The 19,761-nt window shown below is 41.1% G+C and overlaps 1 protein-coding gene across 1 annotated transcript; it reads left to right on the top strand.

Annotated features, from left to right (window-relative positions):
* The first annotated feature begins 5,230 nt into the window (after positions 1 to 5,230).
* LOC133123339 (interferon-induced GTP-binding protein MxE-like) lies at positions 5,231 to 18,469 on the top strand. The gene is made up of 14 exons (XM_061233728.1): positions 5,231 to 5,430; positions 5,575 to 5,758; positions 6,564 to 6,680; positions 6,794 to 6,983; positions 9,349 to 9,498; positions 10,383 to 10,537; positions 12,177 to 12,315; positions 12,602 to 12,800; positions 14,455 to 14,533; positions 14,741 to 14,863; positions 14,990 to 15,131; positions 15,330 to 15,488; positions 16,128 to 16,411; positions 17,163 to 18,469. The coding sequence occupies exons 2-14, from the start codon at positions 5,735 to 5,737 to the stop codon at positions 17,394 to 17,396; spliced, it is 1,995 nt and encodes a 664-aa protein (XP_061089712.1). The 5' UTR covers positions 5,231 to 5,430; positions 5,575 to 5,734; the 3' UTR covers positions 17,397 to 18,469.
* Positions 18,470 to 19,761: the final 1,292 nt, after the last annotated feature.

The raw sequence follows: 19,761 nt of genomic DNA, 5'->3' as shown, positions 1-19,761 counted from the left end.
ACAGGACAGGTATGATTTGGTCTCGCTTCAGGAGATACTTTGGGTTATGTTTTGGTTTGCTACAAGGGGAATGACCATCTGAATGTTGTTCTCTCTTGGGATTATATTCCTGCAGTACTTGATGTACAACATATTGTCTTTTGTCTGAGACCATGACCTTCTTTTTCACCCTCTGTTAAAGGAACAATATGCGGAACCTGTTTAACCAGTTTTGTTCATAAGAGCCACACCCCTGTATACCCACAATGCATACAATAAAAACAATGTCAACAAGAAAAGTGTGTAGCATCTACCCAGCTGTAACCAAAAAGATGTGTTTGCATGTGTGTGAGTGTGAGTGTGTGAATGCAATACATTCTTGAGGGTCCCGAACATGAGCAACCTCAGGCATCAAGGTACAACATGGGGTGACATGGCTCAGGCAGTAACAGCAGTTGTCTGGCAGTTGGAGGGTTGCCGGTTTGATCCCCCGCCCGGGCTGTATTGAAGTGTCCCTGAGCAAGACACCTAACCCCCAAACGCTCCTGACAAGCTGGTCGGGGCCTTGCATGGCAGCCAATCGCTGTGTGTGTGTGTGTGTGTGTGGAGAAGCATCAATTGTACAGCGCTTTGGATAAAGGCGCTATATAAATGCCTGCCATTTACCATTTACAACAAAGCATAATAAACAGAACCCTTCTTCAGTAACAAACTTGCACACAAGGTTAAAGACGACAACGTGGCTGACACCAAAACCTACCCAGAGAGCGGCAGCCCATACCAATTGTTCAAGATATTTACAATCTTAAGTGAAACAGTCAAAGACATGAGTATATGCATAATGTAGCTTTTATTCATAATTATAAACATACAGTGCTGTGAAAAATTATTTCCTCTATTGCATATTTGTCACATTGAACGGTTACAGTTACAGATCTTTGGACAAAATGCAATATTAGAAAAATGGAAACCTCCATCCATCCATTATCTTAACCCGCTTATCCTGAATAGGGTAGCAGGGGGCTGGAGCCTATCCCAGCATACATTGGGTGAAAGGCAGGAATGCACCCTGCACAGGTTGCCAGTCCATCGCAGGGCACACACACCATTCACTCACACACTCATACCCACGGGCAATTTAGACTCTCCAATTAGCCTAACCTGCATGTCTTTGGACTGTGGGAGGAAACCGGAGTACAATAGTACAATATAAAAACTGATATTGACTGTGAAAAAGTATTTTCCCGCTTCCTAATTTTTACCATGTTATCCAACCAGGCGGAAACCCACATGAACATGGGGAGAACATGCAAACTCCACACAGAGAGGCCCCGGCCAACTGGGATTCGAACCCAGGACCTCCTTGCTGTGAGGCGGCAGTGCTACCCACTGCAGTGCTACTCCCATCCGTGCTGCCCAAAATGGAAACAGAAAATATTTTTTATAAATAAAAAAGTTATCAAACACCCATCTCATCCCTGTGAAAAAGTAATTGCCCCCTTAATCTTAACTGGTTTCACCACCTTTTGCAGCAATAACTGCAAATGTCCACTGCTTTAATTAAGACACATGCATAGGTTTGATATTCCATAACCAAAGGAAATTACAGAAACAATCAGAAAAAAGGTCAAGGTCACAGTAAATATCAGTTTTTATATTGTACTGGTACTTCTTTCCTTGAGCACAATGGTATCAGTTACATGTGCTGAGGGAAATAGTTCAATCCTACATTTTACATTTACATTTTAGTCATTTGGCAGACGCTTTTAATCCAAAGCGATTTACAAGTGCATAGGTTCTACCATAAGTCAGAGCATCACATCCAGAAACTAGCAAAATGCACAGGAAATGCTGTTCTAAACATAGTTGTCATCAGAAGTTTTTTTTTTTTTGGGGGGGGGGTTAGACAAGGATAGGGATATCAGAAAGGAGGGGCAGGGGAAGTCAGGGGGGAGGACTAAGGTAGAGTTTGAAAAGGTGGGTTTTGAGTCTGCGTCGAAATAGGGGGAGGGATTCTGCTGTTCTGACAGTGGTAGGCAGGTCATTCCACCACTGAGGAACCAGAACGGAAAACAGGCGTGAACGTGCAGCTCGACCGCCAGGTGCACGTAGAGAGGGAATCCTATCCTAAAGCAGAAATGTTAGAATAATCAGGTAATATGCACACATACAAATTCTAGAGGCATAGCAATGCTGTACCAGTTACTTGAAGTGGATTTTCTTGCTTTACACTATGAATGCTCTCCAGCAAGTTGTCAGAAACTTCTGTAGATATCTATAACGTACGGAGCCCCCAAAGGGTCATGGTGAGAATGAGTTTTTTGCGTTCCCTCGCAAGATGTTTTGCATTCCCTCGCAATATTTTGAGTTCCCTCACAATACTTTTCTTCTTCCATTCTTTCTGAGCCATATGTTTATTTCCACTCAGCTGCTCCCAGCGCAATGCCCCAGTATGGATCAGCTCATTGAATTTTACTTTCAACTGGGCATTAAGTATGCTGATATAGTACTACTGCTCAATAGGCATGGTTATGTAATTAGTGAAAGTAAACTTAAACAAGCGGCCGCACGGATGGTGCAGTGGGTAGCACTACCGCCTCACAGCAAGGAGGTCCTGGGTTTGAATCCCTGTCGGCCGGGACCTCTCTGTGCAGAGTTTGCATGTTTCCTCCGGGTACTCCGGTTTCCTCCCACAGTCCAAAGACATGCAGGACATACAGGATAGGCTGATTGGAGAGTCTAAATTGCCCATAGGTATGAGTATGAGTATGAGTATGAGTATGAGTATGAGTATGAGTATGAGTGTGAGAGTGAATGTGTGTGCCCTGTGATGGACTGGCGACCTGTCCAGGGTGTATTCCTGCCTTTCGCACAATGTATGCTGGGATAGGCTCTTCAGGATAAGCGGGTTCAGATAATGGATGGATGGATGGATGGATGTAACTTAAACTAATTCTTAGATCAAGAGGTCTCACCAGAAGAAAGCAGTACGGTAATCTGCAGGATGCTGCTGTCGGTTTCATTTGTGACCATTTACTGTACTCAGGGCAACTGCACGGATAAAAATGGATGTATTCTAAATGTAGAGAGTATGGCCTACGAGTAAGAAAAGAGGAGGTCCGCTTGATTATGAAAGAGCTGGATCCCAGAGGGATTTCACTGGGTTTCTTGCATATTGACTCTTATGATAAACTCAAGCCTTTCGGCATTTGTGTTAATGGCTGCATTTACATCTGGCTCAACGCCTATACTACCAACAGTGATCCCAAGGTAAACGGAGGGTATTATGTTGAAGCAGTTGAGCGCCTTAAAGGATGTCCGCAAGTTGTGAGAGGGGACCTTGGCACAGAAAATGGACATGTACGGGACTTTCAGCATCTACTTTGGTCCACCCACGCTAAAAGAATTGACAGTTATTTGGAGGGGGCTAGCACAGCCAATCAAAGAATAGAATCCTGGTGGGGATCTCTACGAAAGCAGTGTACGAGTTCTGGAAAGCCCTATTGACAGACCTCAAAGATAACGGTATATTTGATTGAGGATTTTTGGACAAATGCCTCGTGCAGTTTTGCTGTATGGGGCTAATCCAGGTGAGATGATGTGATAGCCTATGTCATGTCCTTTTTAGCTACTGTATGTGTAAGTCATTGTTATTTACAAACCTGACACCCGTTATCTAAACAATTATATTTTAAAAATGTTGTTTTTCCGTTAACTCATTACCACTCAATTACCACAAAAGCGTACGAGATGGCTCAACATGCAATTTAAATGTAGGTTTTTATAAATGGATGGTTATACATTAATTGCCGTGGTGGACGAAATATTCAGGGGTGCATTTCCCGTAAGTTGTACCTTACCTTAGCGGTCCCCCGAAGAGGTTAAAAGAACAACGCTGGGTGACATTCGGTTGTTACGTTAGATATTCTAACCACACAAGTTTACCTGAAATCGGCCGCCTGTCCACAGTTTATATGAGTAACTTGCCTGGGCACCTAAGATGATATGATGATGTTGCATGGGAACGCAAAACTACTGCAAGGGAACGCAAAATCTATTGTGAGGTAAGGCAAAACATATTGCGAGGGAATGCAAAATATTGCGACGGAACGCCAAAAAAAATAAAATAATAATAATCGCCGTGACCTTTTGGGGGCTCCGTAATAACGAACTGGTGTCGTTTTATAACTAGATATGTATTCTTCGCTTGGATAATAAGCGATAGTATACAGTTTCAGTGATCGCTTGTCTGGAGTGCAATTTGGGGAGCTACATGTTCCTTTTATCTCTTTACGTGTTGAATCATGCGTATTTAGCTAAACCTTTATTTGTGTCAAACTGTACGTTGCATCGTTTGTGGTACACTATCATATCTTAGTTATATAGCCAGCTAGTTCCATAGCCAAATAAGTTGCTTGCCCATAATATAGTTGGTTAGCTAAAGTAAAAACTTAAAAAAAGACAAAACATATAAATACTGTTGTGTAGCACACTTAAGTCAACATTTCATTTTAGGCAAACATTTTCTTACTAGAACACTACGAAAAGACGGCAGGCTCTGTTACGTTTGTCACTGTCAACTTTCCAAAACGGCATGCTGTGATTTGAGGGTGTTTGTTGCTGCAATTCCTCTCTTGACCGGCAGAAGACCGAAATTACCTATTGTACCTTTAAATCCCATACAAGTAAGTAAAAGTAGTGTCTCTGTCATCCTCATTCTATCTGGTACCATATCCCAAACAATACATTTAATTAAGTTTTTTTGCTTAAATGTGACTTTGAGGAATCTAAAATTCCTGTTAAGCTATAGGTTATTACCATAAATAGGTAATCAATTTGTAAAGCTGATTAGTATAACAAGGGTGTACGATTTATATATGATTTATCACTTACTATCCTTTGAAGATTTTATCAGAAAATATAATATCACTATTTCAAGAAAAGGATATGACAAAATTTATTTTCTTTACGTCATATGATACAAAACTGCATACAATTTTATTTTACAGTCCCTTCTCTACTTTCCCTTAAAGTAAGTGAAGTGAATCTGATGGATAAAAAATGTGACAACAGAATAATTAGTCTAATATTAAAACTTATTTCTTTTTTTTTTTTGGAGACTTCAACTATGTAAAGGATAATATAGAGGTCCCTTTAAGGAGACAGGCCTTTTCAGTTTACTTATCATTTCCTATTGCTCCTAACGTCAAAGAAACCCATTTTAAAATTGCATCAGCACTATACCCTGAAGAAGTACTGACCACCTATTTTTCAATTGTCCATACACTAAATTCTTTTGGTCTGATATCCAAAATTGGCTGTCTTTGAAAATTGATAATATACATTAATTTACTTACTTCAGTCTAATATATTTTAAAGATAACTTGGATGCAAGTATTTCAGATATCGTTAACCTTGTAATTATTTTGGGAAAATATCACATACACTCATGTAAGTAGAACGGTACCTCTCCCTCCTTTCCTGTTCTCATTAATAACTTTGCCAATTACTTAAGTCACTGACATGTATGGTAAGAATGAATTGTAAACTTGATTCCCTATCTTGTAATGTATATTTTCTTTTTGTTAAAAATAGGAGTGAATAGGAGTGTGGGGGAGGCTGGCCGGCCCATTGACGGTGAAACGAAACTAACATATACTACACTACTTTCGTTTCCACTGCAACGTTTTAAAGGATGACAGCTGCTGTCTGCTGAAAAGTTCCAGAAGTAAGAAGCGAGCACCTTCCATCAGTGATGCAAAATATCGCGACTGCGCAAGTAAGTTATAGATTAATGCCTGAATTTAAACGGCACCTTGGTCATCACGCGGGACGATGTGCTGGTAAAACTTGCGGAAAGTTTGGTTAGCCTAAATGTTATTTTTATAAATAGGCGTAAATAAAAATGCACTACTCAGCGAATAAAATGTAGGAGATAAATATAAACGAGATAAGGGAAGATTATGTTTAAACCGTTTTAGTCCTTCGATTTAAGACAAATTAAATTATTGCTAGCTTTGCTGTCTCTGAAACAGACCGGACAGGGCTGTATGTTAACGCTTAAATGAGTGATGTGATTACTGTTTTTGTTAAGGGTGATAATTTAGTTGCGAGTTAGTATTTTAACTTTTCTTTACCGAGGCGATAAAGCTTTTGCTTGCTTACCGTGCCTGCTGGCTTCGGTAAACTAGCATAAGCATCATCCACGCTAACGGCGAAAACGTTAATATCGCTGGACCGGTGATTATTTTCCAAGTAGGGTCGATTTCGCTCATCGATGCTACAGGACACACATTTCATGATTCAGATTGATGAAATGAATTAGCATAGGAATACAGCAAAAACGCGTATCGTGTATCGTTTTCTCAAGTTTACAAATGACTTAAGCTACAACAAAAATGCTATGTTAACTTTTTTATTTAGAAAATTAACAGACCCATTTACCGTATGTGCTTGTGTAGCCTGCAGTAGCCTATAGATGGCCGCTCAGTGGTTAAAACCGTGTTTGCAGGAGTTCCATATTGCACCTTCAAGTTAATATTTTTTATTAACCTAACCTACAATTTGAGTTTGCTTCTACCCAGTTCACAAGTTTCGCAGCCAATATGACAAAGCCTAAAAAGAGTGGCATAATGCAAATGAATGTGGCGACAAATGGCACTGCTCCTGAGGACCGAAAGTCAACTTCTGATAACTCTAGAGTAAGTATTTCACAGCTTGTCTTTAGGATAGTAAGGAATTAGCATCCTGGTTCATTGATTGTATGACTGTGTTGCTGAATTGAATTTTGCTCCTTTTCCCCCATGGCACAAAGAGCTGCATGTCTCTGGACCAGCACTATGAGGAGAAGGTGCGTCCCTGCATTGACCTCATCGATTCTCTGCGCTCACTGGGGGTAGAGGAAGACCTGGCTCTGCCTGCCATCGCTGTGATCGGGGACCAGAGCTCTGGGAAGAGCTCCGTACTGGAGGCCCTGTCTGGGGTGGCACTGCCCAGGGGGAACGGTGAGATGTGCACACACACCCACTATTAAATATAAAAACTAAGGGTCTCAATTAATTTCTGTCAAGAGTATCTAAATATTGTCTATCTATTTAATGGCAGAACAAACAGCTATGCCAAGTTGGCTTACACTTCCAAGTCCATGCTAGCTAGGAGAAAGGAAGTAATTCATACAGTAGAGATTGCAGTAAAAGATATCAGCGTCTCAGTTAAAATTAGTTTGCGGTCTTTTAATTTGAACACTGCAAGACTATACAATGCTTCTCTTTATGAAAAACTCTTTTCAGGTAGCCCATAGGTAGCTCGGTTAACATTTTCACTGTGGAAAGAAATGGAGTTAGGCCCATTAAATGGTATAGACTATGATTTTAATATAGTAGAAAATTATCTTTGACACACATTATCTCTATGAAGCATTAAAGGGATTAAAACTATCAGCAGGTGAAGACAGGCTATTTTACCAGGTCTAGATACACCCACCATCAGTAGTAAAGCTCCGGAGTTACGTAAGGTGCAGTGGAGTGACGTGTGAAGAAAGTTCACGTGAAACACAACACCACAATGATAGTGGGGTAAAGGGTAACTGTAACGATAACAATAACAATGAGGCACAGAATCACTCACTCGGTGATGGTGCACGCACCACACAGTGCAACTATTTACTACAAATCACAACTATGACTGGTTCACACCCTGCGTGCACCATGGACCACCAGGGATTAATTCCGGCTGCCAAATAGATGTTACATGGAGACAGTTACCTGAAACCCTGATCTACGTACGCAGATAAACATTGGATAATAAAATACATGAAAATAAGCAGACGTAAACTATGATCTAGGGTATCCCAACAATGGCTTACCTGCAGCACTACAGTATTTGACTTTACGTCAAGCCAGATTCCCTCATGGGACCTCAAACCTACAATCATGTCCAGTGTTAGTCTATATTTTACAAAGGGTAAGAAAATCACATGAAGTAGAAATTGTACTTCCCTCTAGGGGCTTTCAGCGAACTTATCCCTGGTTATCGGTATGTACTTTGTTGTACGTCGCTCTGGATAAGAGCGTCTGCCAAATGCCAATAATGTAATGTAATGTAAAAGTAGGAATCTTACGAGTCTACATACCTCGCAGTCAAGCACTCTTCATTTGGCAAGGTAAAAAAGGGGTGGAGCACAAAGGAAAATGCAACTCACATCGCTTTATAGGTACTTCACTTGATTTAGTGTATGTCACATAATTCAATGCTTTACCCGCACACGATGATCATATCCTACCTGTTACAATATGCAACGCGATTCGCTAAGTTTAAGCATTTTGTCCTTGTCATCATTTGATTATCTATTCTCTAATATCAATATTTCACATGATATAGTACTTTCAGATTTTAAAACTGTCACATTTAATTAATCAAATATTTTTGTTATGCTTCTCATCAACATGGATTTTGCATGATATATAGTATTACATACCTCTGCGATATGTATGATCTGTATGATATTTGAAAATATGCAAAATATGACAATGGCAGTAAATAAAGTAGCCTACATTATTCCATACATTAAATGTATAATAGGTAAGATCTTTGTGTTAAAACACCATTGTAAATCCCTTCCTATCATTGAAAAAGGCTCAGTGACATGTTGACTCACCCTCTGCCTGTGTTTATAGTCTTTAAATTCGGGTTTCAAAATAGACAGTTGACGGGTCATCACTCTGTACCAAAACATTGTACAGCTGTGCAATAATACAAGCTCATTGGTTGAAAATTGGTTATAATTGCCACAGCCAATGGCATGGGGGCTTATTCTGATTGTTCACATGTAGCTGCCCAAATTGCACTCCAGACAAGAAATCACTGAAACTCTGTATACTATTGCTTATTATCCAAGTGAAGACTACATATCAAGTTATAAAACAATACCAGTTCGCTATCGGTAGCAACAAACAAATTAGTCATAGTTAGCTCCACAAATTTAGCTTGGTGGATATTTGTAAAATAAACATGGGGCAAAATGTAACACAGACTTTTTGGGTGGTTGCATTTGAGCTTGAGAAATATATTTCCATCTCTTTGTATCCAATGAATCATGGGAGATTGCCAAAAGTCTGTTTTGGCTGGTGGTTTGATTTGACTGTTGCTAAACCTAGCATTAGCTATACGTTTTTTTTTGTTTTGTAATTCTCATAGGCTGACTACAAGGTGATAGATGTAGACAGAGTGCCTTGTAACAGATGAGGTTGGGGCCGGTATGTCAGTGATTCAGTGATTCAGCTGTGTGTTTCTTTTGTCTGGAAAATACCAAAATTCAGTAGCTACGCCCAGGGCACCTATGCATTGCTAAATATGTTGTGTGGCCTACAGGAATTGTGACCCGCTGCCCTCTGATTCTGAAACTGAAGAAGGTGAAGAGGGACCAACCTTGGGCAGGAGTGCTAACCTATAAAGTTAACAACAAAGCTTACAAAAGTACCCTCAAGACTCCAGAAGAAGTTGGACAGGTAGTCGCAGATGGTTAGTACCACGGCATCTAGATACTAGAGGAATGATGTTTTATGAAGGTATGGAAGTTTATGGAACCAACACAAAACTGGTAACTCAATAATATGTCCCAGCAGTAGTGTTTTAATGTGGAGCAAGAAGGGAAGCAAGCAAATAATTGATAGCAAATGGATTGATAGCTGAGATTAAGCCTAATTAATTCATCCTCACCTATGTGTGTATGCATATACACACACACACACACACACACACACACACACACACACACAGACATGCACATGCATGCAAGCACACACACCCACACACACGCACAGAGAAAATGAGACTCTTGAACTGAACTGAGCATCCAGCTGTGATGTGCCCTGCTCCACCATTGTGTTCTCCCCTGTAATCAGTTGAGTACCATCTGTTTGTCGAGTTCAGTGTGCTAATTCACTGTATTGACATCCAGGGAAGGAGGCTTTCAGCTGGAATAGTATTGCCTTTGCACTGCTCAGTAGTGACTCCTTTGGTTGTTTGGGTGCCTGCGATCTGTGCACAACAGCAAAGCCAACATCATCATTTGTGCTAGATGTGCTGCAAGTGAAAAAAAGGCCTTTCAGATTATTGGACTCAAATGTCGATTTACACATAATTTAAGTTCATCTGGCAATAATTTGTATTTTGTTTCTTCCAGTTGTGCATTCACACTGATTTAAGTAATTCAGTAAATAATATACACACAGAAATCAACACTCAGCAAGCACAAGCTGTGCATGTTAGTAAAACGGTGTATATGAGTAACATGTAATACATTGTCTGAATACAGTGGCACAACTGAGTCAGTAAGAGAAACATTGCTTGTGTTTCATATCTAGACATTAACGACCAACTAATATACACTGCGTTTGTTGCAGTTCAGGTGCTTGTCGCAGGGAAGGGAGAAGGGATCAGCAATGAAATGATCGCCCTGGAGATCAAGTCCGCAGATGTCCCTGATTTGACTCTCATTGACCTTCCTGGGATTGCTAGGGTCGCTGTGGGTAATCAACCGAAAGATATTGGCGATCAGGTGAGGGGAGAGATAGGGATTGAGCACTGAGTTTTGATCTGGTCGTTACTAGCAAGATTCTGGAAAAAATCTTGGCAGACTGTCTTACTTGCTGTGGTATGGGTAATCGCAGGGATAAACTAATCGCGATATGTTGGCAGTGGTGTCCCTTTATTCATATAGGGCATATTCACACTTACAACCTTTGGCTTGACAGCCAATACTAACTCTACATGCTGCACATGCTTGAGAGATGAGATGAGCGCCAGAACTCATAACGCCATTTAGAATATAGTGTTTGAATATTGAATATTAAGTTTGAGCTGGAAAGTTTGTAGTTCTACAGCAAACAAAATATCTGTTTCAGTTTGCCTTTCCTGCTTAATTGTCTTTATCAATTTTCTCAATTGATTGCATAATCTGGGCAGTGTAGAGACCAACAAACTGGTGGGAAATAATGGTAAATAGCTGTTGCCTGCGGCTATACTTTTTGCTATGTATATATATATATATATATGTACATATATATACATGCTGTTCCCATACCTGCTTTGAGCAAGACTGATGTAGTTGTCCTTGCCTTCCAGAATTGTTCTGTGTGTGTACTTGCTTGTGTTGAGAACTTAAAAGAGAATCCATATTTAGTATTTGTCGGAATGCACCAAAAATAGAGAAAAGCTACAAAAAATTGGGTAGGATTGTAACAACCAACAGAATGATGGCAATGGTGACTGAGGGATACATTCTGCCCACCATCTCGTAATTTGTAACAGAAATCATTGCGCGCACCCGTGCTTGGCTCGGTGTAAAATCATTCTCAGCCCTGGTGTAAAATCCAGGTATGATCGGTTTGAAATTGCCAGCTACCAGCTGTTAAAAAAACAGCCAGTTATAAGCTGTAGGGGGGCAGACTGTTGCCTAGCGGCTGAGGTAAAGGACTAAGACCTGGAAGGTTGGTGGCTCAATCCCTGGTAAAGGTGTTGCTCCAAAAATATCTGCACAGCTGTTGGGCCGTTGAGCCCTTTACCCTGCATTTCTCCAGGGGGATTATCCCCACACACTAGCAGGGGATTATCCCCGGCTTAGTCTAATCAAATGTATGTCATTTTGGATCAAAGTGTCAGCTAAATAACATGTTATTATTATGGAAACATAGCTGAAACTGGTCAAACCATGTTCAGTATAGAGCTGCTCTGATCTGGACAATCAGCTACCAGCAGTTTAAAAACCTGGCTTGGGCTGTGAGCTTGAGTCACTCCAGATTTGTGAGCTGCCTATTTTATTCAACATTTCATTTTGTTTATATTCTAGGTAACACCAGTGACAAAGAAGTTCATTAGGCTAATTTGCTCGCTGATCAAGGGAGACCGGGGAACAACATAACACTTTTACAGCATCAATTCATTCATTGTCGTTTTTTTTATCAGACATCCGGCAATCTAGGCATGAGCTCCCTGCCCAGGAGAGAAAAAAAACTCCCAAAAATATAAGCAGAAGTACTGTGCAGTGGGACCCAGCTATCATTTCTTTATGAAATCTCACTGTCTTGTCTTGCCATCAACAGTTTTGAACAGAACTGGCCTTTACAATAGAGTTGTATCACATGCCTATGCTAACATCATTCCCCATAACTCTGTATCCATTTTTTATGCCCTTACAGATTAAAAGATTGATTCGTGACTACATCAGTAAACAGGAGACCATCAGTTTAGTGGTGGTGCCAGCAAACATTGACATTGCCACAACAGAAGCTCTAAAAATGGCAAAGGAAGTTGATCCAAGTGGACAGAGAACTCTGGGTAATGAAGTAGAACATACCACAGTACTGTGTGATGCAAGAACTATGATATCAGGCAGAAATTTTTTTCCCCTCAGGTCATTGTGCATTAATTCAAATAATTGAATTGTGTGATTTGTCTCTGCTGCACAAATGATAGGCATTGTGATGATACCTATGATAACCTTATGGAATTCTATTTTATCCCACAAAGTGACTGGATATCTACTTAGGCATTTATATTATGTATGTTGTCTGTTTACACTTAGGTTTAGCAGTTAAGGTGCTCTGTCTTTGCCAAACTGCAGGTGTCCTGACAAAACCAGACTTGGTGGACAAAGGGGCAGAGGAGAATGTGGTGCACACAGTCAACAATTTGGTAGTCACCCTGAAGAAAGGCTACATGATGGTTAAGTGCAGGGGTCAGCAGGATATCAATGATAACCTGACCCTGGAGAAGGCCATCCAGAAGGAGAAGGCATTCTTTAAAGACCACCCTCACTTCAGGTGAGTGTGGTTTTACAGTGGCTACAGAAAGTATTGAGACCCCCCTTCACTTTTTGCACATTTTATTGTGTTGTAGATTTAATTTAAAATTTTGCCATTTCTGTCCTTAATGACAAAGTGAAAATATGCTTTAGAATGTTTTGCAAATTTATTACAAATCAAAAACTAAAAGCTCTCATTTACATAAGTTTACAGATCCTTTGCTGTAGCACTCCAGAGTCCAGCTGTGGCAAATTGAATTAATAGGACATAATTTAGAAAGGCATACACCTGTGTTTATACGGTCACAAAGAAAACACGTATCAAAAACCAAGCCATGAAGGAACTCTCTGTAAACCTTCACGACAAACGCCCGGAAGTGACATAGGGCTTAACTCGGGGCAAGTGGAACACTGGATGGATGCGGCGTATGGGGAGGTGAGAGGCAAAGTCTGATGGTAGATGGGGTAAGGATGGTGATGGTAAAGGGGCTGATGAATCTGGGGGCAAGTTTGTGGCAGACAGTGCGGAGGGGAATGTCTCTGGAGGAGAGCCAAACCCTTTGGCCAACAGAGTTGCGGCAGGGAGTGGGATGACGGCGGCGGTCCACAAACCTCGTCATCTTGACATGTGGCGCAACAGAATGGTGCAGGCTCTTTCCTGGCCCTTTTGGCGCACTGAACCAGCTGTAGGGTGGCTGGAACTTCTATGTCCCTAGAAGCAGGGTGGCGCGTAGCCCAGGCAGTCCCCTGGAGGAAACTGGGAGTGAATTATGTGTGTACTCCACCCAAGGGGGCGAGTCGACCCAGGAAGATGGGGACTTTTACGCCACACAGTGCAGCGTCTTCTCAAGCTCCTGGTTCATCCTCTCAGTCTGGCCGTTGGTCTGGGGGTGGAAGCCGGAGGACAACTGGGCTTTGGCACCAATGAGTGTACAGAATGATACAGAAAGCATTCAGAAAACCGGTCCACAAAACCAAGGAACTGGACAGTAGGGCGGTGAAACTTGTGACGGACATGATCCTCAAGGGAGACAGAGAAGATGAGAATGACGTCCAGGTAGATGAAGACAAACTTGGAAAGACCGCTGGAGCGTTAGTGAGGCCGACCAAGTACTCATAGTTGCCACTAGGGGTGTTGAAGGCCATCTTCCATTTGTCACCATCACAAATGCAAACCAGGTGATAGGCATTACAAGGTGATGTAATTCAGCCCTAATAAAAATAACTAATTTTGTTATTCAATCATTCAAATGTTAATTATATCTCAGTGCATAGTCATCCTCCATCATGAACCTTTGCAAACCTTTGCCTCATATCTTGGAGAGTATTTTGAGATAATTATTTTGTTGTTTTAAGCTTTAGGGGTGGGTACAGCATCACAAATCTCATTGTTTGGTCCTGAAATTTCATAATTTTTGGGTACTGGTGATAAAAAATGTCTCAAAACAATCTTTAAACATGTCTTATTTAGAATCTGACAGACTTATAAAGATATCTTACTTGGTACAGATTATAGACTGCTACAAAATGTTCAAATTTGTAATTTTAAAGTATTGCTCAAGTCCATACCTCTGGAAGACCAAACCTCAATTATCTGGAAGACCAAAGATGCATTTTCAGTGGAACATAACCTTAAACCACCCTCACCAAATGCCTAATTTTCTATTATCTAGAAAGCTTATGGATAATCAGAAGGCCACCATCCCCTATCTGGCAGAAAGGCTCACCAAGGAGCTTGTTGAGCACATAGCTGTGAGTGGTTGTTTGCTCACCCCCCGCCTCCACCTCACTGGGCAGCACACACTCTTTCAAAGCAAACAGTTGTTTCTGCCCCATCTTTTCATTGGTTCTGTAAATTTTTCCCACTCCTATTCCTTTAGCTGCCTCTAAAATACATATACACATGAAATACACATTTTTGCATGTTCATTCTTCCTGGATATTTTACAAAATTTCCAGAAATCCCTCCCAAAACTGGAGGAACAGATTGATAAGAAGCTGGAGCAAACCAAGAGAAAGCTGAAGAACCTGGGAGATGGAGTGCCTCAGGATCAGGGGCAGATGACTAACTTCCTGATTGAGGTGAGTGACAGAGCTAAGTAAGGAGGCTATCTGAGCAGAACACCATGACTGCACCCTAGAACTACTGTTTGTACAAATGTACACAGCACTTCCTTAGTAATTATCCTTGTGTTTTCTGTCTTGCAGAAAATTACCAAGTTCAACAGCCTTCTCTTTGAAGTGGCCCGGGCAGAGGAAGTTGTGGAAGAGGGTAACACCAGGGTGTTTACCAAAATCCGATCCGAATTCAGCAAGTGGAAAACACAGCTTGACAAGAAAGCCAACAAACGTTAGCATCTACTGTATCTTTACTTGAGCCCGTTCTCAATTAATCAATGATATTGAAAATGTGATCCTGGCTTTGAACATGCAAATTGATCTTATTAGCATTTAAATTGCTTTCATTTCCAGTTTCATTCCAAAAATCTTTTTTGTTAGCTGATGACTTCTTGAACTACCCTTAGCGCGCTCTCTTTCTCTCTCTCAGTTGATGAACACCTTCGGGATGAAGTGGAGGAGTTCGCTCAGACCCGCCGAGGGAAGGAATTGCCTGGATTTGTCAACTACAAGACCTTTGAGGGAATTGTGAAGCAACATATCCAGGATATGGAGGAGCCAGCTGTTCTACTCCTTAAGAATGTTGCAGGTGAGGAAGGGGAAGGGTCCATGCATCCACCGTGCATTAGCTATGGGGGAGAGGGAAGGATTAGTTAGCCAAAGTAAATGGGAAAATTCATAGGAGAAAAACTTTCAGTATCTCATTGGATGGAGCAAATGTACCATCAAACAATTCACCTTGAAAATTCACCCACCACTTCAAAACCTGGGTCTCCCTCCCTTCTTACTTGAGGAAAACAGACACACCTATTCTTACAATCTTTCCTTTCCTCATTTTTGCCAGGGGTGGTTGCACGAAAGGGGTGGTTACTTTTTGGGGAAATATATATATATTTTTTTATCAAAGTATTTTTTGATTCCATTGCATCATTAACAAAGCACACTATATGTTACTTGTTGGAAAATAATCTATATGTCAATAACTGTTTAGTTTTCAGTATTCTTGTGCATATTTATCAAGGGTGCCAATAATTCTGGACCTGACTGTATAGATTATTATCTGTTATCTGTGTTGTATTATATGCAGGCTGTATTTCTGTGACATAATTCTTATTTTCTTATTTTTTACCTTTTACTTTACAAGACACATTTCCCTGTACAGGACAATGAATAATTGAAAAAATCCCCTCTCTCTCTCTCCCTCTCATTTTCAATTGTAAAAATCCAGAAATTATCAGGTGCAATGTGAACAAGATAGCCACCTCTCATTTTGAAGCTTTTCCTAACCTACTGAGGGTTACAAAGGTACATATGGAGGATCTGAGAGAGCAGGAGAACAAGAATGCAGAGGAGAAACTGCACTGGCAGTTCAGCATGGAGAAGACGGTGTATTCCCAAGACTGTCTCTACAGCTACCAGCTGAATGCTGTCAAACAGAGGGGCACTTCCTTTGTGCTGGCAATGAATGCAGACCTCAAGGAGATGGCACACCATGTCAGCGCATATTTTAAGGTACACATTATGGATACACTAATATCAAGGTCATAATGGTATTTGTCAATGTTTGCTTCTGACAAATGTATCGGTATAGACTAATGAGGTTATACTGTTGCTGAAATTATGGGCTGATATGAGAATGTGCACCATAGAGGCTGTGCTACGTTGATGCTCTACATTTAGTAAAAATGTCATGGTGACAAAGTAGGTGAATTGCAGTAATCAGAACCTCTTTATTTTTTATCAACCAAACTCACAAGCAAAGCTTGTTCAGACTCAGTAGCCATATAGAATCATGCTCTTTGCTCAATAATAAAGTAAGCAAGCGGAAATATTGTGTTATACAAATGCGCCTTTACTATGTGGAAACTTGGTTGCAGTTTGAATTACCCCAAATATAAAATGGGGAGGAATTGGCATCGGCTAGTATGAACTAATCAGTTATTGGAATTAGAATGATAATTTCTATATCATACCTACTGCTTCAGTTCTTTGAGCTCAGCCATGTTTATGGAAAAAAATATTTCATATATCATTTGGAAGTGCCTGAGTATAGACAATATAAAAATGCTTGTGTGGCCATTTTCATTAAAAGCGGGAAAAAAAAACCCTATAAAGTATGCCAAACATTCTTTTGTTATGGTATTGAAGAAAAAAATTGAATGGTCTGGTTTTGTTTTGTTTTTATTTTGGAGGATAACGATGAAAAGGCTTTCCAAATTATTGAGAAAGCATCTGCATTTTTGTTTGTTTGTGCACGTTGCAGCTTGCCTCTGACCGACTGGCCAATCAGGTCCCTCTGATAATACAGTATCACTTGTTGGACCAGTACGTTGGCCGTCTGCATATAGCCACAATGGGGATTTTAGGAGAAGGCCACGTCATCACCAGGCTTCTGCAAGAAGACTCAAACAAGTCCCGGGACAGGGAAGCCCTCATGGGCAGTGTGGAACGGCTTAGGAAGGCCCGCCAGCTCCTTGCCAAGTCTGTGCTCATCTAGCCAACAGCAGGCACTTAACTAATGTTTCTGTTATGTTCCTGAGTTCTGTCTGTTAGTTTATCATTGTTATTCTTGAAATGTATTCTTTTTCATATTCATGTCTGGTGTTCTCACTAATGTTCATCAAACTAACAAAGTAACATTTACTAGTTTTGGGTATTTGTCATTTAAATCACGTAACTAACTTACTAACGCATCTCCAGTTTTAATTCTGTTCCGTAACTCCGCCTCCCTATTCTATCACTTGCTTAGTTTCAGCGAAGTATTCGCACCTGTCTCTCCGTATCTCTGCTTCTTCTGATTCTGTGCAATTGTCTACTCCCTAGTCCGGAGCCGTTTGTATTAAATGTGTCTTTGTGAATCCAGTCCGCGTTTTCATTTCCCCCTCGTTATTGTATCGTTATTCTTTCATGTGTCTAACCTGATGTTTATTTGTTAGACCCCCCTCACTCCCATGCCTCGCCTGGTTTGTCTCATTCCCCTGTGTATTTCTACCTGTCTTTTTCAGTTGCACCTTGGTAGTTTGTCTTGTCCTGTTGTTTGAGTCCTGAGCCCTTGTATCCCTTCCCCCCAGTTCTAGCGTCCTTGTTCCCATGCCCTTGCCCTTGCGGCATTCTGTCCAGTTGGTTTTTGGTTTTCTGTTTTTCTTGTGTTTGACCCCTGCCTGATTTTTGGACTTCTTTTGGATCAGCTTTTGTTTTTTTGTCTGTGGACTGACCCCCTGGTTTTTGATCTTTTGCCTGTTTGCGATTATGCTCTGTCTGCCCCTTGTCAGTAAACCTGCCATTTTTCACTTCCTTGTGTCTGCTTCTGGTTCTTTATGTAGAATATATTTTCATAGTTGTGTAGATTTTGTATAGTAGCATTCTATAGTAATTTTGTACCTCTTTTGAGCATTCTATACCAATATATAGAAGCAAAACATTGCTTCTTTGACTTACTGTTTCTTTAACTTGAATGTTCATTATTAGTTTTTCACCTTAACTGTCCATTTGAAGGCTGTGTTTCTGACTTTTAATTGACAGTGAAAATTGTAACACTCATACTTTAATAAAATGTTCTGTGACAAGTTACCTAAGTGAGGCTTTATTATTTAAATGACTTGCCTTGGGTATCAGTTGATGGGGCACTGATTACCTGGCCCCTGTGATAGTGTACACTCAGGTATACACTCAGTGACCACTTTTTAGATACTTATTAGACTTCTTTCTTCTGTTGTATGTTCATAGATGCTCTTCTGCATACTATTGCTGTAAAGCATGTTGTAAAGGGGGGCGACATGGCTCAGGCAGTAAGAGCAGTCGTCTGGCAGTCGGAGGGTTGCCGGTTCGATCCCCCGCCCGGGCTGTGTCGAAGTGTCCCTGAGCAAGACACCTAACCCCCAAATGCTCCTGACGAGCTGGTCGGCACCTTGCATGGCAGCCAATCGCCGTCGGTGTGTGAGTGTGTGTATGAATGGGTGAATGAGAAGCATCAATTGTACAGTGCTTTGGATAAAGGCGCTATATAAATGCCAACCATTTACCATTTTTAAAGCATGGTAACACAAGATTATTTGAGCCTATTATTGTTGCCTTTCAGCCTGGCCATTCTCCCTAACCTATCTAATTAAAAAAGTGATTTTGCCTACATAACTGCCACTCACATTTTTTTGTGAGTAACTGTCCTCTGTAAACTCTACAGACTGTTGTGTGTAAAATTCCAGGAGATCAGCAGTTTCGGAGATACTCAGACCACCCTGTCTGGCACCAACAATCATTCCACGGTCAAAGTCACTTAGGTCACATTTCTTCATTCTGATCATTGGTCTGGCTGACGTCAGATGGAAATGGCAGACACGTGACTCCTCAGACTCGGGGAATCGGGGTTCAGGTTTGGGTCGAGATGACAATGGCATACAATAGGTGGAGGTAATGCACTCTTTTTAGTTTGCCAACCACCATAAAAATCAAAAGAAGAAGAAAATGCCAGCTTACCCCCTTATCATTCCCCGGCGAGGCTGAGCCAATTGTTGCCTCACCAATGTGGACCTCCACTAGCCATAGCTGGCAAGAGTTGCAGGGCATCTTTGAATGAGCATCTTTACAGCCTGAGCCACCCAGAGACCCCAATGGGGCCCTTCTTACCAACTTCCACTGTCATCATGCTTCCCAAAACTCCTAAAACTCAGCCTTTGGAGTTCCCACCAGTGATTGGAGTCCCAGGCAGCTGCCTTCCCTGTTCATAAGATTCGCTGTAATGATCGTGCACATGATGGTGGTGTCTGGGCGGAAGTTAGAGAATGGATTTTATACAATAAAATGCAATCAGTACAATTTAAAGCAGTGATTCCCAACCTCAGCCCTGGGAATTCCCTGTGTATGCT

The sequence above is a fragment of the Conger conger genome, chromosome 3, assembly GCF_963514075.1.
Source record: "Conger conger chromosome 3, fConCon1.1, whole genome shotgun sequence".
In the NCBI taxonomy this organism is placed as follows: Eukaryota; Metazoa; Chordata; class Actinopteri; order Anguilliformes; family Congridae; genus Conger; species Conger conger.
Note: the sequence above shows the minus strand (reverse complement) of the source record. Positions and strands in the feature narration are given on the sequence as shown.

Bases quoted from the DNA above. Each gene is read 5' to 3' on its own strand.
- LOC133123339 (XM_061233728.1), top strand. From the start codon at position 5,735: ATGCAAAATATCGCGACTGCGCAA. The intron at 12,316-12,601 runs GTAATGAAGTAG...GCCAAACTGCAG, and splicing joins AAGTGGACAGAGAACTCTGG to GTGTCCTGACAAAACCAGAC. The intron at 14,864-14,989 runs GTGAGTGACAGA...TCTGTCTTGCAG, and splicing joins TGACTAACTTCCTGATTGAG to AAAATTACCAAGTTCAACAG.